At 42.0% G+C, this 27,327-nt stretch overlaps 1 protein-coding gene across 1 annotated transcript in view; it reads right to left on the bottom strand.

The window, feature by feature from the left end:
• The window catches only part of LOC311359754 (paired box protein Pax-7-like), a gene marked incomplete at its 3' end in the record, with an annotated part of 34,777 nt that extends 20,686 nt beyond the window's left edge, over nucleotides 1-14,091 (bottom strand). The window contains exons 1-4 of the mRNA XM_084479798.1: nucleotides 13,958-14,091; nucleotides 12,649-12,884; nucleotides 12,209-12,338; nucleotides 11,781-11,909 (exon numbers count right to left, since the gene is read on the bottom strand). Coding sequence (XP_084335924.1) covers nucleotides 11,781-11,909; nucleotides 12,209-12,338; nucleotides 12,649-12,884; nucleotides 13,958-14,042 — 580 coding nt within the window. The 5' untranslated portion in view covers nucleotides 14,043-14,091. The remainder of the gene's footprint in view (nucleotides 1-11,780; nucleotides 11,910-12,208; nucleotides 12,339-12,648; nucleotides 12,885-13,957) is intronic.
• Nucleotides 14,092-27,327: the final 13,236 nt, after the last annotated feature.

Genomic DNA, 27,327 nt, shown 5'->3' with positions numbered 1-27,327 from the left:
TAGTCATTACGGGTCATTTTGAAAAGCATATTAGTTCTGCTATAATTACAAACGTTCATGCCACGTTCATGCCACGAGTGCACAAAACAGTCTGGGCTAACACAACACACACAACGCAGGACAGCATGTCACATGTCACAAGCAAAGATGCTTGAGCACCTCTCCTCCTCTTCAAAAAGGGACATTGTGTTACAGTCACTGTTACAGCAGCTCTCTTTCAACCCCAGGGTGGCAGAGAGCTGCTGGCCTGGGGGCCGGCATATCACAGGCCTCTCGGTAACGTGGGGCCCTAGAACAGCTCCTCTAGAACAGCTCCTCTGTTCTAGAGCCCCAGGGTTTGTGCTGCCTGCACATTCAAGTGTTTACAAGGTCAGACAAAAACAAGTGAAGGCACTGAGGACCTAGCTGAGAGCAGGTGGAGGGGGGCGGGGGTACACTGGTCGGGTCTCATAATAAGATGAGCTTTACAACCTCAACCTCAACTTTACAACCATTTACAATGACATACAAATGAGAAACAAATACTTCCAAATAAATCGTTTGTTGTTTGCCATTCCACACTGCACACATATTTAAAAGTATTTTATAAGTACATTGGGAATGGATGAATAATGATATATTATTGTTCTTTCCTGAATCCCAATTTAGAAAGTTGAACAAAGTAACTAGGCAACATACAGTGTTATTACTTCTCAAAATACCTTTAAACACCAAGAAATGGGGACTTTTGCAGAAACAAGTGGCAGCTCACTGTGTAAAACAACTTGCTACTTACTGAGTATAGAATGTTTAGATGCATTGTTATGAGGGATTTATGTTCTTTTCAACAAAGACATTTGGATTATGTATTTGCACTCCTCAGATCTATAAACAAGTCCTTCTCCTCCATAGATCTTTACTGTTTGCCAAATTCATTGTTTGATTTTTCATCATTAATGGATATTTTTCTCTCCCATCTCCGTCTTGTGGACACCGGGCCCTGATTTCACAGTTAAGGGACTTTACTAATTGAGGTCAAAACCGAAGTTATAAAATTATGAAAGCGCACAAAGAGAAAGTGTTGCTAAATCTGCCAGTTGGCACCGGAACCCAATCCCATTCACAAAAGGCCCCAAATCCAAGCCCAAGTGAGCCCATTATAGACAACAACTCCACAGACGCCCAATCTAACGCCGCGTTCGAATCCGTACAACTCCTGAACGCAGCTCCATTCATTCAGCCCAGTATTGTTCTAGCTATTGTTCCACAACAGCTTGGGCACAATGGTATTAAGTCACAACAAGAATAACCCCATTACAAAATGTACAGCAAGCACTAAAGGTAGATAGTGTAGAGTCTGCAGTTTTTATTTTCCGGGGTTCTGTACAATGTGGCACCCGCATTTTCCCAAAGAATCACTGCATGCCGATTTCATTGTGAAGCCTATAAAGGCTAACTAGCGGGCAATAGGCTTGTATTAGTTTTATATTTTCCGTCGTTAACAAGGCCTAAGGGAAAATAAATTCATTGTGAGACAAAAATAGCATTTGGTCGCACAATATCATTCAGTGGCTTTTAAACTACTGTAGGACACTACAGTGTGTCCGGATCAGTGAGAATAAGAAATATACTAAAGAACTGAACTTGATCCAGCCCTCACCATGATGTTTACCTTATCAAAGCATTATGTTTTTACGAGAGGGGAAAAAGCAGTTATTAAATGCAAATGCTTTTATCTTCTTTCTTCCTCTGGCAGTGGCACATAAGTGTCTTTATTTACTGATAAAAAAAATAGCCACACGAACAAAACTTGCTGACTGTCAATATAAACACAGATATAGATTATAGCGGGGAGCAAATAAAATATAAAGGAGGCATATTTGAGATATATACGCTACAAAGTAAAGCCCTTAGTGGACAGCCCGGGGCTTAAAAAAAGCAATTGCGAAAAGTTTTAAAAGAGCAATAGTATAATCTTATTTTGAAAAAGAAGATTAACAATCTTAGGAGTGGAGTTTCTTAGCCCGGCAAACAAAACTGAAGGGACTTGGGCTTGTTGAGTCTCTTTACAGATTATGGTTAAAAGGTGCTTTGAAATGCACTCGATACGTTTGTGGAAGAGGGGAAGGGGATAGCTGAGTACTTGATCTGTAGCCTTGTCACTCCAGTTGGGGGTGAGGGGAGTAGGGGCTTTAATACCGGTGGAGATGAGGGGGGGAGGGAGAGAGGGGGGAGGGAGGGAGGGAGGGAGGAAGAGGGAGGGGGTGGAGGGATAGCTTCTTTTTTTCCTTCCTTTTTGTGGCTGTGCCCCTTCATACACACATGACGTCTATTGGGTGAACCGCTGGTCAGATTGGAGACTGGAGAGCGATCGCAAGATCCTTGTTGGAAGATCTTTATGTGGGAACAACAGAGACAGAATCATAAATGTGGTGGTGACGACATTTGGTGAAGATGGTGTTTTTTGGGGGGGATAGCAAGGTCATATATTTCTGTGGGCTCACTAAGTCAGCGATCGTTCTGATAGTGCTGCTGAATAAGCTGATGAGCTCAAACTGAAGATCAACCTCTTTGAAGCTGAACTGTCTCTTGACCAATATCACCACAATGATACTCAACCCTACACATCTACGGGAAAAAACTCAAACTATGTCCAGGGTTGGATCCTAATATTCATACACCATACACATAGACATTCTATAAAAAAATGTGTTTTGAAATAAGTAGAACACCAATATTCAGCCATCCGCAAATGCTTGGAGATGAATATGGAGTACCCAAGGATCAAACATTCTCCGGGGCCTTTGCTCTCTGTGTTTAAAGACCCAGAGAAAGGCAGTGAACTGTTTCAATTCTCTCTGTCCTTTTTATTAAGCTTAGGAGCCCAAATCTGGTCTCCTCTTGTGTAGCGTTTTTGTTTTTTGTACAAGATCTTACACAGCTCCATGTGTAATTCCTTCCTTAATCTGGTCCTTGTTAAATCAATGCTATTCCCGCCCTCTTGCACTGCCAACATCCCTCCTTCGCCTCTTCCCCCACGCAGGCCCCAGCCAGTCAGCCCCCCCCCCCCCTAGCCGGGGTCCACACTTGCTGCTGCTGGAGGAGGAGGGATGGACTAGCTGGTCTCAATGAGAACCCATGGTTAGTCAATTGTGCTGCTAATTTGACACCTGCCAGACTGTGACCCTTTGGGAAGCCCGGTTGTCAGGAGGTTAAACTCTCTGGGGAACTGGTTGGGGTGTTGAGTTGAGTCCGTATTCACCAACGAGATGTGTCCGCGGTGCTGTACTGACTGCTTTTAGTGATGCAGAACTTTTGGAACTTCTCTGATCACGTTTACGTCAAGTTCATGCCTCGCCCCAACCGTAATAGTTTTGTGCACTGATTCAGATATTCGTACGCTTCTGGAATCACATATTGAGCCTTAGAAACCAAAGGTCACCAAGAACAATCCAAAGAACTGAACCCGTACGATATCTAGCAAACCCTGAACCAGCGCTGAAGCTTTGAACAACAATGGCGACCGGGACAGAGCCTCAGAGACAAAGTGGAAGAGTTTTCTTTCAAGCCCTGACATCCACCACTGAGATTAGCATATGGCGGTCACGCTACGGAGACACCTGCAGTTCCAGAAGAGGGCGTGGACAAACATGGGGGCTTTTGGTCATATGCCAAAAGACCAGTCAAACCCACCCCATTGACTTGACCATTGTGACCCCTCCCCTGTTGGACTGACCGTCCCCCCCGTCCCCCTACTCCAGACTGGCGAAGCGGTAAGGGAACCTTCCCCTTGTTTGGTGGGGCATTTCTCTGTTGTCTACCTAAATCGTGTCACTTTTAGGGGGTCTATTCAGAGGTACTCATGCATCCGCCGTCAGCCTGCAACAGCCCGGGATGGTTTATAAACCTCCAGCCTGGTTGCCAAAAGCTTTGGGTTGGTATTGTGTTGCCTTCCATTAATAAACTAACGGAGGAGTTCATCAGTTTGATCGTTGAATAGCTAAGGCGGATGAAAAGTATATATTATCCGGGCTGTGTTGGTTTCTTGCTGCTGTTTTTGTCTGTTTGTTTGCAACCGTTTTTCCACCACTAGATCTGGATGGAGGTTAAAAGGGGAGGTTGTTACGGTCCACGCCCATGTCCTTGAAACCCAGATGCCCCGCCCGAGATATTAATGTTCCATATCTAATCTCCAGCAGTTGATGCATATGCCATAATTAATGAGGGTAAAAAGTTATTTTTTGCGACTGATGAGCTAAACTCAAATCACATTAGAGATTACTTCATTTTGATGAAAAGCACCTGTAGTTAGTGGTAAATATGTTCAATGATTTGGATCAAAATGTATAGTTTAAATTATATATATATATTATATATTATATATATATATATAATGTATATATATATACATATAACAATAATTGACCCATTTCTAACCAAAAGGTTTTTTTGAAACAAACATTTTCAAAGTATTAAGTGAATAATGTTAATGTTACAGAGATGCACACTTAAAACTATTGCATAGGGAAAATTTATCCCAATTAAATTTTTTCGAATACAATAATCAAATATATTATATAATAAGCTTTTAAATTAAAAATACTGTAAGAATCGTTGCTTCCTGTAAATGCTGCTAAAATAAAACGTGATATTAAAAGGTTTGCTTTTATCAAAGATAAATGAGATAAGTGCAGCCTAACTCAAGTTACAATATATTTGTATTAAACTGACCAGCTGCTTGGAGGTCAGCAACAAGCTTGTAAAATACAGACATAACGCTTCTATTAGGTATCTCTGGGTTGTCACCAATTAATTTATTGTAATCTCTATATGATTAAATAAAGTCTATCGCATTAGAATGAGCCTCCAAAAAGAATCTGCATTTAGCATGTGAGATATACAGAATGTCCCATTATGGCCTGATACCATGTTAAATACAGTGTGGCTCAATTTATTTTAATGCAATGACCAATAATCCACTTTCATACCTTTCAGCAGCGTGAACGCTAACTCCCGGAGCCGTTACGGCCCAGTAATCTGTATATTTATGGTCATTTCCCAGCCAATTACATCCCATGGTTGCATTTTGGTAAATGGGATTCAATTTCTCGACAAATTCATAGAGAATACCGAGGGTGTAAGTCATCAGCTCACAGACAGGCAAGGAGACCTTCCAGGAAAGGAACAAATAGGATTTTGAAAATAAAAGTCACTACTGTCCCTCACTTATATCTGTCCTTGGATCTTTACAACAGAATGTAGTAATGCATTACTGCATCGTGCAATATAAACAATCCAGCAATAGTGACTATTTAACTATTTGCATTTTACACTTCATTGATTAAAAGAAACATTTTTTCCGAAAGTGTAATTAATGAGCAGTTAGGGCTTATAGATCTTGCTCAGGGACGCATACAGGGGATTGGGGTTAGAAGCCGGAAGCTTTCAGCTGGGAGTCAAACCCTGTAACACTATGTAAGGGGTTCCCATCATGGAATACAAAAGAGGAATAATTTAATTGTTGCTATAGTCTCATTGGGACTTTTGGTCTACTGGCTGGTCATTACCTACACTGTATTGATTCATGTCCCAAATGTAATGAAATGCCACACTGAACTGATCAGTTCATTTCAACTTTTACAATTACTTTTATTAACAATTAATTATTCTGCGATTTGTCTGTGACCCTTCAGTCAGTCAGACAGACAATCACTATGGCAGATTTACATACACCCTGCGTCTTCTATCATGTCCTCATCTTCCTCATGTTACCTTGATGTAATGTCTCTTCTGCTGTTCAAATAAAACTTTGTTGCATAGTGTGACAGAGACAAATTATACATTTTTGGATAAAATGTGCATGTTTCTAATGTACAACGGTTTCTCTGGCTACTGTTTCTCTGGCTACGGTTTCTCAGGGACATACATACAAACATGCTCTCCTCTCTGCTCTATATTATTATCTCTACAATCATTCAATGATTTATTTGGGCCTAACATTTTTGTATCCAACTGAAGGGCAAAGTATTTGCCAACACCTTGGGAAGCTCTAAACTAGAACCAGTCACAAACATCTTCCCAGGTCAGTGTGGTTACCACTCATTGGTTGAAAGGCTGCCGTTTAATGTGTCCTCTTCCCAGTGCAGTGGTGCAGTAGGGGGTGTATTGGGTGGGTTGCAATAAACCCGACGCAGAACCAAAATAGGTTCACGACTGTGTCGAAGCGACTGCGTGGTCATTGCGTTGCGTCGGCGTGGAACCATAACTGAGCCTTAAGCGGGCATACCCTGCCAGACCCCAGCACCACAGGGATTATAAAGCAGACAGACACAGCGTATGGAGTGGGCTCAACTCCCTCTCACACCACTCACTCCTCTGGAGAAACGTGTCCCTGGGACTCGGTCCCATATTGTAGAGCACGCAAGAACACAATATGTTCAAATGGGTTTTCAAACGTGCCCTCTCTCTCGCTCTCTCTCTCTCTGACACACTTTCTCCTCTTGCCCTCTTACTATCTCCGACTCTCTGTATGCCTGTCTGTCCTGCCTGTCTGTCTGTCTCACTGACACACACTGACACACACAGACACACACACACACACACACACACACACACTTACACAATGACTTTCCCACAAACAACCACTGACTCACCCGTTCTCTCTTTTCTCTCTCTCTCTCTCTCTCTCTCTCTCTCTCTCTCTCTCTCTCTCTCTCTCTCTCTCTCTCACACACACACACACACTCACAACTGCACACACACATTCTCACACACACACCCACTCTCTTGCCAATAAGAGTCTCAATTAAAAGAACATGCAGAGATCAACAGCGGGTCACATGAAAACTATTTGTGTTGTCATATCACTTGTCAAAGGCATCCCCTATTGTCCAGAGTCTGGGGCCTGCAAGTTCCAGGTCTGCCTGGATTGGGCCCCAGCCCCTGGGGTCTGGGGCCCGGGGTTGGCCCCTGCATGTCCCTCTCTGTGAACTGGTCCCTCTTTTGTTCCCTGATCAGCCCCCCGCTGGCCTGCCAGGCCAGATTCTTGGCATTTGTCAGCGAATGAAAGTAGGATTAGAGGAGAGGAGGAGAGGAGAAGAGGAGGGGAGAGTAGGAGAGGTAAGGAGAGGAGAGGAGAGGAGGAGTTGAGTGGAGAGGAGAGGAGAGGAGAGGACTGGAGGGAGGAGAAGAAGAGAGGAGAGGAGAAGAGGAGAGGGACAGGAGGGAGGAGGAGAGGAGAGGAGAGGGGAAGAGAGGAGAGGGGAGGGGAGGACAGGAGGGAGGAGGAGAGGAGAGAAGAGGAGGGGAGAGGAGAGGAGAGGAGAGGAGAGGGGAGGAGAGGACAGGAGAGGAGAGGAGAGGAGAGGAGAGGGGAGGGGAGGAGAGGACAGGAGAGGACAGGAGGGAGGAGGAGAGGAGAGAAGATGAGAGGAGAGAAGAGGAGAGGACTGGAGAGGAGAGGATGAGAGGACTGGAGGGAGGAGGAGAAGAAAGAAGAGGAGAGGAGAGGACTTGGGGGATATTTGGTTAAACTTAGCAGTCTGTGATACAGAAGTATGGGGGCTTTCTCCCTTTCAGCACCTCACACAACACCCTCTCCCCAATACTCAATTCAATCATAATTCAATCATAATTGTTTTCCCAAACATTGCCATCTTGCTGATTTTTCAAAAAAGATATTGCTGTAAAGTTAAAATGAAGTAAAAAAAAAAAAAAAGTCAAAATGAATTCTAAAACCATCAAAAGCTGCATAACCTGGGACCAAAATAGGTGCTCAAAGTAGACTTAAATTGTCCATTTAAATAAAGTTATACGTCAACATAAACATATTTTAGTATTTTAGACTTCACTGTGTAAATAAAAATATACATCCTCTCTTATAGCAAATAAATAATAAATGAGTCAATGCTAATAGTCCTTCACATTTGGACAGGTGTTGGGGGCACAGTATGATGCAGGGAGGAGTCACTACTTTAAAGTTTTGAGTAGGATTAGAGGGTGTTGTTTTGTGTGTGTGTGTGTGTGTGTGTGTGTGTGTGTGTGTGTGTGTGTGTGTGTGTGTGTGTGTGTGTGTGTGTGTGTGTGTGTGTGTGTGTGTGCGCGCGCGCGTGCATGTGTGCGTGCGTGTGTGCGCGCGCCCCTCAGTGCGTATACACCTGTGATGTAGCTTGACATGTTCCAGAAGGAGAACGAGCAGACCCGCCACACATTGCAATATAGAGATACAGAGTTGGCACCTCTTATGGCGGGATGCGGTCTGCCTCTAGATGGCTGCTGCTGTCCCGCGCGCGCGGAGGACACATTTTAATTAAAAGACACTCGCGCTGCCAGCCACTAATATGATGAACTGCCATTGTGCGGCGGTGTCGTCGCAAATGTTTCTGATAAGCAAACGCACGCACGGATCAAAGGCTCTAAGCTTCTCAATTTCCTCTCTCTGCTCCAGCGTTTCGTCACCAACCCCCCAACTCCCCACACACCACCCCCACTCATCTTCTTCTCTTAAATGTTCTGAAACACAAACGCTAAATCCTCTTTCTAACCCCGTGTGAGGGGGTCACCACGGCTGCGGGGTGCGCCTATAATTGCGCATTAATATTCGAATCGACTCCGCGAGGCTTAACTTGACGTTTCTTTATAAATTGACACGAAATAAAACAAATGAAATGTTGTAGCTATTCTCCATTTTCGTGTTTTAACTTGGCCTAAACTGTAGAATTTAATAATAATAATATAATTATTTTATTAGATTCTTATATATTCATATATTAGCCTAATTATAACAACAATACCTACTACTAATACTAGTAATAATACTAATCATAATACTAATAATAACAATAATAATAATACTAGCACAATATTTGCATACGGTTTTAAACACATGATGAAAATGTAAATCACATATGTGTAGTACAACATGTGTAGTACTACATGTAGTAGTAATAATAATAATAATAATAATAATAATAATAATAATAATAATAATAATAATAATATTAACAATACAAAATAATAATAATATTAATTATAATATATATAGGCCTATATTAATAATAATAACAATAATCGGCTAATAATAATAATAATAATAATAATAATAATAATGGGCTATTAATATTTGTTATTATTTATTGTATTAATGTTGTTAATAATATTATAGGCCGTCGTTGTCATTGTTTTGTGGGAAACGCGAGCCGGGAAGGGAAGGTTAAGCCAAATTGAAAGGATGGTTGATGACTGTGTTATCTGGACCAAACATTTGCTCATCCCTCGTTCTAACTCCACACTGCAGGAGAGCCCAGAGGGATCCTCTCGTACCACGAGGGACCTGTCCTGATGCACCTGAACACCGCCTCACTTCATCCGCAACACCAGACCTGTTTGAAGTAGTCCCTTCATTTTATCAAAGAGAGAGTCCATCACACGTGTTCTCCTTATTTTGCAATGTTCAAGAATTAGAATTAGAATAAGAGTTAATATGTGAATACTTTGCTACAAAGAAACCCATCTATTTTTTAAATTGCTTTCTCCAATTGACGGTTGTCTAAGACGCCTGGTTTTGTCCTGGTCTAGTTCTTAAACTTTACAGTTGGCTCTATAACTGAATCAACATCAACTTCGGTTTCGTTTTTATAATCCCATATATAATAAGTCTACATTGGATGTAACATCTTGTCTTAATTGAGTCCCACCTCCCCCCCTCACCCCGCACGGGTCGTTTGGATCAGACGAAGCTCATTCTCTCAGGTCCCTGATGGACTTCCATTGTAAATAGAAAGGACATATTCCTAATGTCGATTTGTGTTTTACGGTCTCTTCTTGTTTGTAAATGCTTTGCGCATATATAATTTGAGATACAAACAAACATGCGCGAGGAACAGATGCGTAGGCCGAGGCCTGTTGCGTAACCATTTCTCAAACACCATTTTGTGCACACTTGAGCGCCATACATAGGCCTATTAGTATCAATAAATCACGATTATTTCCCTCGGCTGCTGCAGGCGCGTATTTTGTATTCCATTTCCAGAAGCACCAAAAGCAGCAGTGAAACATGTATGGAATCATCTCCACAAGGCCTCGTGTTGGACCCCTAACTGCCAAGCGCTTCGTGTTTTTAACACATTAAAAGCCCCAGCGTGTCTAAGCCAAGCTGCTCCATACGACAACCCTCAGAACCATCAATGTTCCCGCATAACACACGCACCACCATACTGCTAAGATTAGGCCTACTCTGCCCACGATGCTATGAAAAAAAAAAAGATTCATACGGCTTCATACTGCTTTCATAAAACAGAAATAATCAAATAAACTCAATATATAGGCCTACGATCTAAACAACAAGGGCGCCGGTTCCCTCCTAACGTCATCCAGCTCTGCGCCCCGGGGTGCAGCAGCAGCCAAGTGAGCCGTTTTGGAGATGAAAGTGGGGAGAAATAAAGGGCTCATTTTAATCTGCCTTAAACCCCTTCAACACAACGTATATGCTCGAACGTGTGAGAGTGAGCGCTGATAGGGGATAAATCGGTTTCCCACCATGGCTGGGAGCTATTACAAGCCCTCTCCGAGCAGACACCGGTTTCATTAGCAGCTGTAATAAGTCTTAACGTTATTAAGAGCCGGTCCGGGCGATCACATGAAACAAGCGCCCAGAGACCCTCTCTGAGGAATGTTAAGAAAAGGTGACGGCTGGTGTCCCGCACACCCGTGAGGAGGCCTACACGTCACTTTCTCAATAGGCTGAATTAAGTACAGTATAGTGGTTTGATTTTTTTTGGAAAGGAGGCCTCCCGCCGCAATTTAAATGTAGGCTATAATAAATCCAAGACATATTCTGGAAAGATTTGATCATTGGTCAAAAACGTTCAAATAGAGTGCTGGAAGTAGACCAGCCTACTTATATCCTACCCGAAACACACAAACGACAAATAAATTCCATTCCCTAAAATAGGCCTATACCGTTTTCATTAGGCCTAATTTAATTTGTTACAGTGAAATAAAACATAGAGAAATATGCTTCCATAACTTGATTGTGGATTCACGGACGGATCTTAAAGGACTCATCTATAGGTCTACAGGATATAAATAGCCTCGTTTTAGGGAACGCACAACGCAACCGGGAGACTGGACGGTGTTTTATGAGGCCGTTTATACTAATAATTATCCTGGCCTTCCAGTTATCTTAAGACAATGGTTTGGATGCAAAGCCGCCCGTTGACAACTTGACTTTGTCACAAAAAAAGCACGACTAGAATACAACACATTATAAAACATCTAAAACGTAGAACTTCGCATCCATTCGCTTTCCGTTGAATAATTCCAAAACACACAAATCTTTCTCCTATCATCCTCTCCGAGTCATGCATTGTTCTAACCAATGACCCTGAGCTTGTCAGCAGCTGTCGGTAATTGACAGCCGACTGATGGTTTCCGTGGGTCCACAGTCCCCCCGGTTCCCAGGGACCGTTTAACCGGAGCCGCGAGACGTTGTTGAGCAAATTGCCGCAGAGGCTCGACATCAAAGCTCGCGATAAATAATGAAGCAGGCCGGGGTCTCCTGTGGGACCGGAGCTTATCATGGATGGGTCGGCTAAATAAATAAAAAACACCACCGATGGAGCAAGTTCCCGGACCAGGGGTATAGCTGCATCATCACAGCCATAGAAGGCGAATTTTTCCCCAAAATAAAAAGGTCACCATTTCTCATTTGCAATATAGTAATTTCACAGCTGATTTACACACAGCGGCGCCCCGTACACACAACAGTCCCCCGCGGGCCGGGGGCCATGTGGGTTCCCTACCTTTGTCGCCTAGAATGCCGTCGATGCTATGTTTAGTTTTCTTCTCTCCGTCCTCCTCTTTTTTATCACACTCGTCTTCGTCTTCTTTCTTCCCGAATCGAGCCCGTAGCACTCGACTTATTGAACTCACTGAAAAATAATAATAGACCGAATTGTCCTAATTATGTCTTCAATAACGTGGGGCCTCACCAAGAAAAGTTCTGACCTCATCGGGTGGGACATTTTAGTTTGGTCAAAAGATGTGCCTTTTTTGTTTTGTTTTTATTATTATTATTATTATAATTTCTATGATTATTAAGCTATTATTATTATTATTATTATTATTATTATTATTGTTATTATTATCATCATCATCATCTTCCTCACTATCGCTAAAGGGAAAATAAGGGAGTATTTAAAGAAAGATAGCTTACCAGAGGAAGCCTCACCTGAAGGGACCGAGCTCCGGTCGCACACCCCGTCCTTCAGAAGCTTGTCCCGGATCTCCCAGCTGAACATGCCCGGGTTGTCCCGCTTGTACTCCTCGATCCGCTTCTCCACGTCCGGGGTTGCCACTTGCTGTTGTAGCCCAGAGGACAAAGTGATATTAAACTATAAATATAGAGAATACAATAATATTGCCGTTAGAAAAAATGTGCAGAAAATATGTCAATAATATTTCATATTTGTAGGCCTATTGAAACACATAAAAGGTCACATTCATAGGTACAATAATAACTGTATAATTATATAAAATAACCATTAGACAACCAATAATTGAAGGCAAATAATATTGATAAACTTATTATAATAATATTAATAAAGCCAACATTTTATAAATTATAATAACTAATAATATAAACAATATACTTAAGCTATTGATTCTTACCCTGGGCTTGCTACCCCCTATGGCCCCGGGCCGGATGGATCCCGTCTCCTGGTAGCGACACAGGATCTTGGACACGCAGCCGTGCGACACGCGGAGCTGCCTGGAGATGACGCAGGGCCGGATTCCGTGGTGGGCCATCTCCACTATCTTGTGGCGGATGTGGTTGGGCAGCGGCCGGCCATTGATGAACACCCCGCCGAGCTGGTTCACTCGACCCTGACCCAGGGGTGTTGAGACTGCGCACGCGCGCGCACACACACACACACACACACACACACACACACACACACACACACGCACGCACACACACACACACACACACACACACACACACACACACACACACACACGCACACACGCACACACACACACACACACACACACACACACACACACACACAGGGCCCATAGTAAGTGAACACCCGTTGGCACCGTGTCGGCAACACACTTTAGTCTCCATGCCACCTAATGCTGGTAGAGATGTTTGCGCCACGCTAGGAATGCGTCTCTATAACGTGTTGGTTGTCAACACCCCAGGAGACTTAATGGTTGAGATATTATCACTCATAACTTCATATAGCATAATTAGCACCAAGTGAAGTGTTGGTTATTTGGGCCTAGATGTGCGGACAGGTGGTTCAATTATACAATTAGGCTATTCTATACATTAAAATGATAATTGGAATTATTTTAGGCTTGTACTTTTGTTTTGTATTAAGTTAAATAAGGCCTTTGTAAATAGGCCTTTATAAAACCGACCTGCGTTATGTCATATTATTATAGTAATTTATTTTTCGAAAATGTAATTTGTTGCTAAGTTACGGAAATTTATGAAATACATCTAGACAAAAAACACCAATAAAAGAGCCAAAAGGAACTAGTCCTGATCAGCAGAACTCTGAACCCATCCGGACATAAGAGTAGTATTATTCAACACCACGCTGTCCAAACATGATCCTAATCCGTTTTATTTGTTTTATTCTGTATTATATTTTAATTTCAGCGCCACTTCAGGTAATCCTGAATATGGTGATTTGTGGGTTTATATATAAAGGCCACTTGAGCACGAAGTGTGCAGTCCAGTGCTTATAAATAAAGCCACATTCTATCCCAACGATTTAATTAGGCCATTATGAATTTACGCAATTGATCAGATACAACACATGTCTAGTGTGTCCTTGTTAAAATATATACCGAATTAAAAACATTTATAAAATGTCTTGAGTCTATCCTACAAACACAAAGATGTTGGTGGGAATCCGGGCTCGAAGCTCCGGGCCTCCGGACCGACCCCAGACGGCCCTCCTACCTTCCAGAGGGAAGCCCGTCCGCGGGTAGTTCTGTCCAGGCGCGGGACGCATCATCCGCTGCACCGTTCCTGGTAAACACGACATGGTATCGTTCAGACACCGGCCGGCACGCAGGGGCCAATGTCAGTGTCCACAGCACCTTTCTTCTTCAACTGTTTTGAAAAGACAAAACGAACAAAAACCCGAACTCGAAGTCCAACGAATCGAAAAGTTATGTTTCAAACGTGCATCCCAACCAACAACAAAAAATAAAACATCGACCAAAAAGCCACTCCGAAACGTAGGAAGAAGGGAACCAAAAATATTGGACACGTACGCGTCTGGACCGAGGGTCAGAAAAAGCCGAAATGCAAACAAGCAGCCGTGCGTGTCGGATGTAAAGGCTGGGTGGTGGGTGGGTGCGTGGAGCGGTGGGTAGGGGGTGGGGGGGGGGGGGGGGGGGGCTCCGATACGATCTCGAGTGGGTGAAGAAGTGGTCACCTGATTCTTCACCACGTTTTCTCGCGGACAAAAAAAAAAGTCCCGAGATAGTTGAGTGTGACAGGTCCGCTCGTAGCTGCACAGGAGTTGGAGAGGAGGAGAAGTTTGGGCACATCCAAGAGTGGGAGGAGGAGGAGGAGGAGGCCGCCGTGTCGCACGCACTGATAGGCTCCTGGTGGTTTTGTGTTATTCATGAGGGGAAGAACTCTCCTTGGCCAAGAGAACACATCACCCGGCCCCTACCCCTCCACGAGGAAGCCTTTTTGCGTGCACATTTTGCGTGCGGAGAAGCTTTTGGGAAGGAACGCGTTTTGGGTGCACTTTAAACAGATTTCTCTTCCAAAGCATCCGTATTGCAGGGACATTTTAATTAGGTTATAGCCCAAGGTTTCGGTTTAATCTTTCCATTTAAAAGCCTACAGCTTTCTATACAGAACAAGAGTGATTCTTATGTGAGAAAGACACATATTTTAACATTTCCCCAAAATAATTCTGGGAATATGACCAAAGGCCTTCGTTGATGGTCCACTGCTGGAAAGTAAAAACTCCCCCCCAAAATGTATGATTATATTATGGTAATATTTTCAATCAATCCACTTGGGATATAACAAGACATAATGTATATTTATTTTTTGTAGAGCGTGGCCAATTCAGAAATATATATTTGTTTAACTCGAAGGAAGTGATAAAAGTAACACTTTAGTATTTTATTGGGATCGCGTTCCTGTTCTGTTTTTAGCAAAGAAATAAATAAAAATAATAAATAACCCAAAGCGAATAGTCAACAAGCTGCATGCCATTATGTGTGGGGCTAGGAAATCGTACTAATCTACAGCTATAGTGTTCTGTGGGCTTTGGTGGTCCTGGTATGAGGCCTATACAGGAGAGGAGGCACCACAACACCGCATGTAGGCAGGCGGCTCCTAAAGTCCAGGCGCGTGAATTGCACGGGCCCGCGCGCCAAGGTGGTGGTGGTGACGTCACGTGCAGCCGCCCGGGGGCCAGGATAACCTGTTCGGCTCCAGTCACATCATCTCTGACCTACTTTTCCTTATCAACAACTGCGCCCATAAGTAAGCCTTTTTGTAGGCTACTTTTAGGGGAGGATTCTTTAGATCAATAATATCCGGTCACCGTGGGGCCGAATTGAAGGAAAGGCATTCGACCACCATGTTTTCTTTGGGGGGTTAATAATTCACCACTAGAGGACAACATACAACATATATATAGAGTTGGTTCCCATCCTTTTGAATCGTTATTTTACCCAAATGCATCCCACCCCAAAATGTTTACTTCAACAATACTGTGATTAATTGAGCAATACGCCCTTATAAATAAGCGTTTAGGCCTAATGCTTTATAAATATACGCACAATTGTTCACCCACAACATTTACGCACAATGCCAAGAAAAAAAGGAAAGACTAGCGGTTAACACATAATTAAACCAATCCTTGGTCACAAATGGTTGCGGAAGTCTAATTTCTGCTCTAATAATCCGCTCCAAAAGGCGAAAGTGGCACTATCTTAATATTTACTAGAATCACTCCACACAGCTGGGAGTTCAGTATACATGGACAACCACTGTCAGAGAATGCCCGAGAAAATATAAAGATAAATCAGTGTTGTTTTTTTGTAAATCCAGAGGGAAGACGGATAGCGGTGAGGAAGAGGAGGAAAGTGATGAAGGAACGGTGTGTGTGTGTGTGTGTGTGTGTGTGTGTGTGTGTGTGTGTGTGTGTGTGTGTGTGTGTGTGTGTGTGTGTGTGTGTGTGAATGCGTTTGTGTTTGTGTCTGCGCATGCGCGTGCGTGCGTGTGTTCCGGCCGGGGATCGGGGGAGGCCACGTCGTTAGCACGCGGTGTCGCGCGGCGCGGCAGCGCTACAGCTGGAAGCGGTTAGAGGCGCTAAATCACCGCGGCGTCTGGTTGACACCGCGTCGCCATTCATCACACCCAGCAAGAGGTTGGAATGTGTGTGATGTGAAAACAAAACCACCACCACCTCCGCTAAATCACTTTGCTATCCACCTGTGCGTCCACGCTGTCTCCCCTCTGCACCCGACGGAGTGTAAGGCGTTATAAGGGCTTTCTTTATGTTTGAGATTTAGGAGTGCCAAAGCGGGACTGGATCTTCAACCCTCGATGTGAAGAGATGCCAAATAGATCATAGGCCTAAGTGAGAGTAAGATAGGACCCTATCAGATGAGGAACTTATTGAACCTCAATATTTGTAAAGTGCTGCAGCTCCCTTTGATTCTGAATAGCACATCAATAGGAGAAGTTGAGTTGTAACTTGTATTGTACATACAAGTGGATGAGTCGGTCATGGGTCCATTTGGGAGCCTTTTGAAATCCAGATTGTTTAAGATGAGGATGAATCGATGCAGATCCTCGCTCTTCTGTTGCTAAATCAACACTAAACCACCGTATAATAAATGCTGGAAACAAGACCTTACAACACGAGCTGCTGCTTAGATAAAGATCTTTAAATACTGTTCCAGGACATTTTACGATGATTGTATCTATGTTCATATAGTGGTATCGGTGTGAATGTTTCTGCTCTGAAAATCATCTTATAACATCTTCCTTACCTCCCCTCCTCTTCCCTCTTATCCTCATCATCTCCACTCCTCCTTCTCCTTCTCTCCTCTACGTCCTGTTTCTCTTCCTTATTTTCCACCTCCTCCTCCAACCCATTTTATCTGTTTATTCATATTCCACCCCCTTCTTCATCTTCTTCTCTCCTCATTCTATCTCTCCTCCTCCTCCTCCACATCTATCGCACACCCTCTCCTCCCCCTCCCCTTCTCTCCTTCTCTTCTCTCTCCTCCTCCTCATTCTCTCTCCTCCTCCACCTCCTCCTAAATCCCCACACCCTCTCCTCCCCCTCTTCCTTCTCTTCTTCTTTTTCTTCTCCTTCTCTTCTCTCTCCACATCCTCGTCTACCTCCTCCTCCATCCCACACCCTCTCCTCCCCTTTCTCTTCTGCTTCTTCGCCTCTTCTCTCTTCTCCTCCTCTCCTCCCCTGAGGAGGAGCTGAAGTGTAGTGATTAGCCAGTGCCCATTCTCATCTCCTGGTGACCTGATCTTGAGTTGAACAGCATGATGAGGAAGATGATGATGACATAATCCTCCTCATCTCCTCAGATCGGATGTTGATGAAGAAAAATTTGTGTGACCTTCCATCTCTATTTTTTTTTCTCTATTTTTTTTTACATTCGTAGTTTACATAAAAGTGTTACCTGAACTATTTGAATACTTATTAATTGTTATGTAGGACCTTCTTTCTATTTTTATGTTGTTTAATTACTGAACAGCTAGTAAGGATCAAGTGACAATTTCTTATTTTAATAAATAGGCAAACTACAAAAAAAATTGCTAGGCATGTCGATTATACAAATAGAATTGTGTCACTTAAAATATGTTGCAGGGAAGAAAGGGGATTCTTATGTACATTTAACCTGCCCCAAAGCTTGTCAAAATGAGGAGGCTATAGTGAAGAAGGGCACTTGAGTGAAAGATGTCATTTGGATTCTGCAGACGATAAAACCATTTACTCTCACATATAAATGCGGCGTCAAGAGTGAAAAAGGGCTATTGAGATTCTTATGTTTGAACCCATTTACAAAAATCAAAACATATAATTGACATGTCATTTGAAATTTACCACATGGGAAGAATTGATAGAGGCTTTACAAAACAATTAAGTGTCTCTTTGAATTGCACATATTAAGACAACAAGCTTCGACAAATCTGAGAAACAAGTTTAATTTTCTCCCATGCAAATTATGCCCCTTGCAAACTCATTATACAAGCTAATATTTCTGAAAAATGCAGCTCAGTGTTCCTCAATACTGACAAGTACCAAGTACTGACATGTACAGAGGATTTAAAACCATTCATGTATCATTTGAACAATCCTCAAATTATTGCCAGTTATTATTTAACAGCAGATTATCATGATTTCAAGGGTGTCATATTAATTATTAGACCAGCATTTTCCATCTCTAAGAATAAAAAAACATTCTGCTTGTCCACTGAATATACCAAACACACATGCGATAGAACCTCAGATTCAAAACAATATGGTATCAGATTCAAAACGAACAGGTATGCTATTTTACACGCAAGAACATACTGTTGTGTTAAATACCTACCATAAGATATGATGATGTGACTTTAAACACATCCAAGTTGTACACCGCAGCCACCTCACCCACCCCCTTCCAAGTCCCTCTACCACCTAATTGACATGCCCCCCCCCTCCCTCCATCAAGCAGCCTCATCTTTGAAAAGGCCAAAGAGAAAGGCTTCTTTTCAAAGTAGCACCGCCACATTACACATGCCGCGACCATTGGTTTCACTTAATCAATGTGAATGACCAGACCCATGAAGACTACAGATGCAGCAGATCTGATGGCCCCTGGTGGCCCCTGGTGGCCCTACCCCCCCAACCGCTCTGCCTCAACCCCCACCCCGCCCCCCACTCCAGCAGTCTTACAGCCAGTCCCGTGGGGGTCGACGGGTCTCACCGCTGACACAAAAAGACGTACTTCCACGTAGCTCAAGTAGTGGCACAAAGAAAAAACAGAAAGTGGAGTAGCCCAGGAATTACAGTCGGGAAGATTGCACATGTTGCTGTGGCGTTTACTGTTCCCTAGTAAGTCATTTCTCACATGGCTGCTGCCAAAGAGACTTCAATTTCAGATTCAGATACATGTCATTAGGGGTTGGAGGCTGACATCTTGCTCAAGGGTACCTAGAGAAAGGTTGGAGAACATTGGGTTTAGAACCGAGTACCTTTCGATTGGGAGTAGAACTCCCTAACACTTTATCATGTCAACTATACGGTTCCTGTCCATTTTTTGCTGCCACCATTACAGACTGATTCTACATACATTTTGTTCAACATAAACCTTTGCTTACTTGAGTAATAAATCCATTTTCTATCGCTTGCCAAGCACATAACAGTTGGCTGATTAAGAAAGTGGCCTTAATGACCCCGAAACCCTAGAGAATCAACCTTGGCTCATTGAGAAACCATACTGGTTAACAGTGTTATGAATGACTTCAATCCCATCTATTCATTTATTTAACATGTTGACTGGGATGTTTCATACTTGGTCAGAGCGAATTATAGTGCAACATTGTCCAGTGTTTCGTTTTTTATGCCTCTCCCTCATAAAGCAAGTGAAACATAAATGTTAGCTCAAACGCTAATTTCTAATTTCCAGTGAAGAGAAAGATTCTCATATAATTTGAACATCCACTGGAGAGAAATGGGGGGCAGTTGGGGTATTGGCCACCATGGCCAAACCCCAATAATCAAGATTATGAGTCAGTATTGGATACAGAGATGGTGCATACATTCAGCTTCTTTCAGATTCTAATTAGCTAATTGCGCTGTACATGCACCCAACATTATTGATGACAAATACAATTAACTTGGGGAGCTACAGAAGCAGCTTGAATGGCCTAACATAGATGTACCGTCCACCTTAAAGCCACGGTTAGTTTAAGTAATGTATGAAAATCAATGTGGCTTTGAAGACCTCAGTATATTTAGGTTGGTCAGATTAGGCAGAAAATTATAATTCCCTGATGCAGTATTGTTTGGGCATCAGCCAATTTGACCCAGTGCATGTAAAAATGGCCAATGCCCATACAATACTGCAGTATAATAAAAAAAATAAAGTATAGTCTATTTCTAATTATGTTTGTACTTTTTAACATTGGACGGTTACTGAAAATTTACAGGATTTTGAAAACCACACATTTTCCATACACAAATCCCACATGAACAAACCACGAAAACAAGTCCATGATTTCGATCAAAAGGTCGACCTTCTAATCATAGCGAATTTCTTATGGGGTATTTTTGTGCTTTTTGGTGGCGTGCAATGGGCAATCAAAGCATTGCTAACTTGTTTTTCACAGACGATTACTGCGAGAACAGACAGCCTCACACGTCCACAGAGCATGGGACCTCCATGGGATACCTCTGGGATCAATGTCGCCATTTTGTCGATCGAGCAACACAGATCCACCATGCAAGATGCATTTTGTTTGCTACGTGGTGATCTGAAGCGCCTATTCATCGGCCGATTTTTCACAGGAGTAAAAGTGGACAGCGTGATGGCGGCTTCAGCTTGCGATGCATTTGGCACAATGTTTGTATTATATGAAACATTTTAAAAAGTGCAATTTAAGGCCGTCCACCACAGCTGGCTAGCAACCTTGTTGACGCTAACGCCACTGAGCTATAGAGGGCCTGGGGTAAAAAGAGTAAAAATAGGACTCTTATTTGTCCCTCTTATTTGGTTCGACGTCTTCTCAGACATAAGGGATGACATGTGATGAAGTCCATCATCATTACATATACAGACAATGTTAATATGATGTTCTGGTCGTTTGGGCCCATTAGGTCTGGAGGAACAAAACAAGGTCTTATTCACGAACAAAAACTGAAAACTGAAATGTTTAATGATGTTTAAATATATATAATAATTATTCAGTGGTTGCCCTAACTTGCTAAGTACCCCCAACTTGCGAAGCATCCTAACATGCTATTTACAATAGCATGCTATGAACCCCATGTTCAGTACTCTGAAATGCATGTCTTTAGAGATGGTTCAGGGAAAATACGAACAGAGGCAGAACATACTCACTGGGGCCGAGTTACAGCCCTATTCAACATGCTGTGGCCCGAGTGGGGTTCTTATGCCAGACACCAGAGCCAAGCACTGTTCCTTACGTCCAAGTTGGACGTAAGGAACAGTGCTTGGCTCTTATTACTTAGTTGGACGGTCCAACTAAGTAATAAGGCCCAGTCCCATTTCTCTCCCCTTAACAAGAACACTTGCTTTGAGTGCCATTAGCTGCAAGTCAGCTCCCGAGCTGGCTAGCGTTCAAGGGTAGATTTTAAGGGTAAAACAACACTCCCCCTTGCCCCCTTGCTTGTATTGGGATACCCTACCCCTTTGTGGGAACACGCAAAATCCAGGGGAAGGGGGAGAATTGGGACAGGGCCTATGTCTCCATGAGGGGCCTATAGACTATAACCATCATTACTATAATTGGTCTAGACGCAGCTCCAAGGTTAAAGACAATATGAAGCCAAAGTAATATACAATACCGGCCAACTGATATAAAAGGCAGATCAGCCTAAAATAAAGTAGGTCTATGCCTTTCAGAGATTGGAAGTTCAGACACACCAACTATTTATGTCAGACATTTAAAAAAAAGTTACTTTATATATATTTCTTTATAGCCTTCCCTAACAGTGCCTAGCGAAGACAAATGTATGCTTTTAAAGGCCAATGTCAACTTGGGGTGAGAGTTGTTTAAATAGAATGCTGGGCCATCAACGCATGAAACCCTTAGTGCAGTCATAAATGGTTCGCCAATGATACAATTCAGAGATCCAAATCACCACAGTGTATCTTCCATTTTTTAACACAGTATCCTCTGGACAGACGCTTTCGAAATGTTTGTCATTGAAATAAGGCCTTTTTATCAATTTTGTGGAACTCCGAAAGTGGCCGGTTTGAGTCCAATTAGATTCAATTCAATTAGATTCCAATTAGAGTCCAATTTTCTTTCTTATAACCCCTTCCAATGTACATGAAATCCTCGTCTATATGCTGGATTTGACTGTTTCCTACCACCTATGTACCTATTACAAATATTACACGTCCTTTAGCTTTTTTTTTTCATGGATGGTTTTCCGGCCCATAATCGAAATGGTAGGATAATATATTGAGAAGGGAAAGACGCGATCTGCCAGTGCGATAACGGCAGCGTCAAAATGGGCGACGTCACTGAGTCCATCTTTATGTCTGTGACTCTTCATCCGAGCTCAATCACTGAACGCGGTCTAATAGGCCTATATCGGAAAAATAAACCCTGGAATTAATACCGTTAGGCTTCATTATTATACAGTGTTTAAATAAGACAGTATAATAATCCAGCCCACCGTGCTTCAGTCATTTTAAATGTCCTCTCATTCATTCCTCCAATGACTGTGTTTATTATGTTAAATATAAATCATACCAACACTAACATCTGACTAAAGCAAACATCTTCATCTCAGCGAGAGGCCAGAACTTTTCAAACAAGCACCATCCAAATATCGCCGATTGCCGAACCAAGTCAGAATTATCGATACACATTTATCATATATTTTGTCCAGCCATAATCTCCTTTATTCCCCCCCGAAGACCATCACAAAGTGTGAAGCTGATTCCAGCTTCACGGAAAGACAATGAGCAGAAAAAGTGGATGGCAAATAGTTAGTGCTCGTTGTAAAAATGGTTGTTGGTATAGTGTCGTCATCTAGTGGCTGTATTGCCAACCTGCAGAACACTTCATTCATCACAGGAAACAGTATATTTGATAGAATAGACATTATTCAAAAACCTTACCTCGACTCCAAAGTAGGCCATAATGTAAACACACCATCGGAAGGTATATATTTAAATATTTGCTGTGAATCATTAGAAATGTATTGATCATAGTTTGTCGCCATATCACCATATCCTAAAGAAAGTCATTATTATACATATTAAGGAGAGTTGCAATCCGTAAAAGCTAAGTAAATTGAATTTGATTAATATAAGCATGGGATAGAGAATACAACCCTACCTTAGGATACAGAATTAATAGGCCTACTGGGTGGTTCATGTCCCCTCATGTGGCCTAGGAATGCAGTGACACATTTTACGCTTTACTTTTAATTTTTCTTTTTAAATTACAACTTACACCAGCATATGCCCACCTTGACTAACGACTTACTTGGTCTGTTTTGGCTTAATTGGTCAGATATTTCACGTGAAAAGTATTTTAATAACCCTCATTTGGTCATGCGATAACTGGACTTGACAATATAGTCTTTTTCCTGTTAGCCAATAAGAAAGATGTTTTTTGCTCATCCTAGAAATAATTCAAGTTAAAATGCTCTGCAAGAGGATATCACCAAACCACCAAAATGTATGTGCACCAATTAATGCAAGGACTAAAAGCGTACAAGAGTTCAACAACCGTGCGACTCAATACGCGCACGAGGGCCGACCCCGTGGGGACACCCCAACCAAGGTCCCACTATTTCAGCAGCAAACTACATGACAGCGAATGGCAGGGTGTGCTTATGTGCTTATGTGTCTTTTATTTTCTCGCATTTTCGACTGGTGTCTTAAACGTTGTTCAATTTATTTTAATTATCTGTTCTTCAATTGTGTGGCTGATTTTGTTGGTGTTTTCACATGAACATCCCCCCCCCCCCCCCCCCACACACACACACACACACACACACATTTGTACAAACCAACAACTATAACACATACAAAAACATTGTAGTTGCTCCAGCACATTTAATATTGTTGTTTGCACTGACACTTATATGAGGAACAAGCATGCTGGTCTAGACAACCAATCTAAAACCGGTTGTCTCTTCTTAGTTGTATTTCATTACATTTTGGAGAAAAGGAAAAAAAAAAGAAATATTAAACTAAACACCAACAAAACAAAAGCAGCAAAATGTATAAAGTGCAAGTCTTCACTCAGGAAAAGTCTTAACATCAACGCTGCTAGGCACAACCCAAACCCAAGTTATGTGCACCTCCGAAACAAACCTTTCAAGGCGTTTTCAATACATCTCTTAAACAGGAAAAGTAGTATCAAATAAAGTGTTTCTATCACATAGTTGCAATCAAAGAAAGTCCCAGAGCCAATTTAGTTAAAAGGTGCTGTCGAAGGTACAATAGAACTGGCCCAAAACTTTGAGTAAAACATATTTTAAATATTATTACATCATGTTGCGAGTGATCAAAAAGGCTTTGATCGATTGTTTAAATATGTGGACACTTGTGCTCGGGATTCTGGGTGAACTAATACCTCTCATTGTTCTAAAACGCAAACTCAGCCTCTTTAAAACTTTGGCTTGAGGGCTTCCGGAAGGATTCATTTTACCTAAACAGACCAAAGCAATCGATAGTCCCACAAGCAGGCTCAAAGACAGAAACATATTGCCTGGCTTCCCCACATTCAGTCAAAGAACACGAGTACAATGTGATTCCTTCCCTAGATTTTCCCAAACGCCGGATAACACATGGACCTGACACAGGGCATTGTGAATTTGTCACCAGTTTGAGCCAATCACAATAATAACCCATTTTCCATCACAAACATTGGACTGACCTAATGTTTTAGTGTAGAATTATTTTTAAGCAAGCACCTCATCTTGGTTACAAACGGTAAATGAGGTAAAAAAGACAAATTGATAGTGGTTGCTAATCAAGTGCCAACATTTCAGACATTTATATGCTATATATTTACCTCCACAAACTTTTTTGTACCTTGACTTTCCTTACAGCCAGTACACGACCCCAACAAATAAATACAATGTTTGCATGTGTTTCTTTGAAAAAGCAGAGCAAACCAAAACATTAACCTGCATTTTCCCAACAAAAATAACTCTTATTAGTAACTGCCGGCACATAATGTGTGTACAAAATAATGCATTAGATCAAATCAAAATGTACAAAAACAATGAAACATTCTACAATTCATGAAAACAAGTGAAAGACAGCAGGAGGTGGCAGTTCATTTCCGTCTGATTCAAGCGCTAGGGACAGCTGGCTCTCTAAACCAAAAGGAAGCCAATCAGATTGCAAAATGGCATCACATTAGACAATTTATTCTAAACTCAAGTTTGACTTAAAAATAATGGCGTAAGGGAGTTGGACGTAAGGAACAGTGCTTGGCTCTTATTACTTAGTTGGACGGTCCAACTAAGTAATAAGGCCCAGTCCCATTTCTCTCCCCTTAACAAGAACACTTGCTTTGAGTGCCATTAGCTGCAAGTCAGCTCCCGAGCTGGCTAGCGTTCAAGGGTAGATTTTAAGGGTAAAACAACACTCCCCCTTGCCCCCTTGCTTGTATTGGGATACCCTACCCCTTTGTGGGAACACGCAAAATCCAGGGGAAGGGGGAGAATTGGGACAGGGCCTATGTCTCCATGAGGGGCCTATAGACTATAACCATCATTACTATAATTGGTCTAGACGCAGCTCCAAGGTTAAAGACAATATGAAGCCAAAGTAATATACAATACCGGCCAACTGATATAAAAGGCAGATCAGCCTAAAATAAAGTAGGTCTATGCCTTTCAGAGATTGGAAGTTCAGACACACCAACTATTTATGTCAGACATTTAAAAAAAAGTTACTTTATATATATTTCTTTATAGCCTTCCCTAACAGTGCCTAGCGAAGACAAATGTATGCTTTTAAAGGCCAATGTCAACTTGGGGTGAGAGTTGTTTAAATAGAATGCTGGGCCATCAACGCATGAAACCCTTAGTGCAGTCATAAATGGTTCGCCAATGATACAATTCAGAGATCCAAATCACCACAGTGTATCTTCCATTTTTTAACACAGTATCCTCTGGACAGACGCTTTCGAAATGTTTGTCATTGAAATAAGGCCTTTTTATCAATTTTGTGGAACTCCGAAAGTGGCCGGTTTGAGTCCAATTAGATTCAATTCAATTAGATTCCAATTAGAGTCCAATTTTCTTTCTTATAACCCCTTCCAATGTACATGAAATCCTCGTCTATATGCTGGATTTGACTGTTTCCTACCACCTATGTACCTATTACAAATATTACACGTCCTTTAGCTTTTTTTTTTCATGGATGGTTTTCCGGCCCATAATCGAAATGGTAGGATAATATATTGAGAAGGGAAAGACGCGATCTGCCAGTGCGATAACGGCAGCGTCAAAATGGGCGACGTCACTGAGTCCATCTTTATGTCTGTGACTCTTCATCCGAGCTCAATCACTGAACGCGGTCTAATAGGCCTATATCGGAAAAATAAACCCTGGAATTAATACCGTTAGGCTTCATTATTATACAGTGTTTAAATAAGACAGTATAATAATCCAGCCCACCGTGCTTCAGTCATTTTAAATGTCCTCTCATTCATTCCTCCAATGACTGTGTTTATTATGTTAAATATAAATCATACCAACACTAACATCTGACTAAAGCAAACATCTTCATCTCAGCGAGAGGCCAGAACTTTTCAAACAAGCACCATCCAAATATCGCCGATTGCCGAACCAAGTCAGAATTATCGATACACATTTATCATATATTTTGTCCAGCCATAATCTCCTTTATTCCCCCCCGAAGACCATCACAAAGTGTGAAGCTGATTCCAGCTTCACGGAAAGACAATGAGCAGAAAAAGTGGATGGCAAATAGTTAGTGCTCGTTGTAAAAATGGTTGTTGGTATAGTGTCGTCATCTAGTGGCTGTATTGCCAACCTGCAGAACACTTCATTCATCACAGGAAACAGTATATTTGATAGAATAGACATTATTCAAAAACCTTACCTCGACTCCAAAGTAGGCCATAATGTAAACACACCATCGGAAGGTATATATTTAAATATTTGCTGTGAATCATTAGAAATGTATTGATCATAGTTTGTCGCCATATCACCATATCCTAAAGAAAGTCATTATTATACATATTAAGGAGAGTTGCAATCCGTAAAAGCTAAGTAAATTGAATTTGATTAATATAAGCATGGGATAGAGAATACAACCCTACCTTAGGATACAGAATTAATAGGCCTACTGGGTGGTTCATGTCCCCTCATGTGGCCTAGGAATGCAGTGACACATTTTACGCTTTACTTTTAATTTTTCTTTTTAAATTACAACTTACACCAGCATATGCCCACCTTGACTAACGACTTACTTGGTCTGTTTTGGCTTAATTGGTCAGATATTTCACGTGAAAAGTATTTTAATAACCCTCATTTGGTCATGCGATAACTGGACTTGACAATATAGTCTTTTTCCTGTTAGCCAATAAGAAAG

The sequence above is a fragment of the Micromesistius poutassou genome (genome assembly GCF_964030765.1).
Source record: "Micromesistius poutassou genome assembly, chromosome: 15".
NCBI classification, from domain to species: Eukaryota; Metazoa; Chordata; class Actinopteri; order Gadiformes; family Gadidae; genus Micromesistius; species Micromesistius poutassou.
The sequence above is the reverse complement of the archived record's forward strand: the minus strand, read 5'-3'. Positions and strand labels throughout refer to the sequence as shown.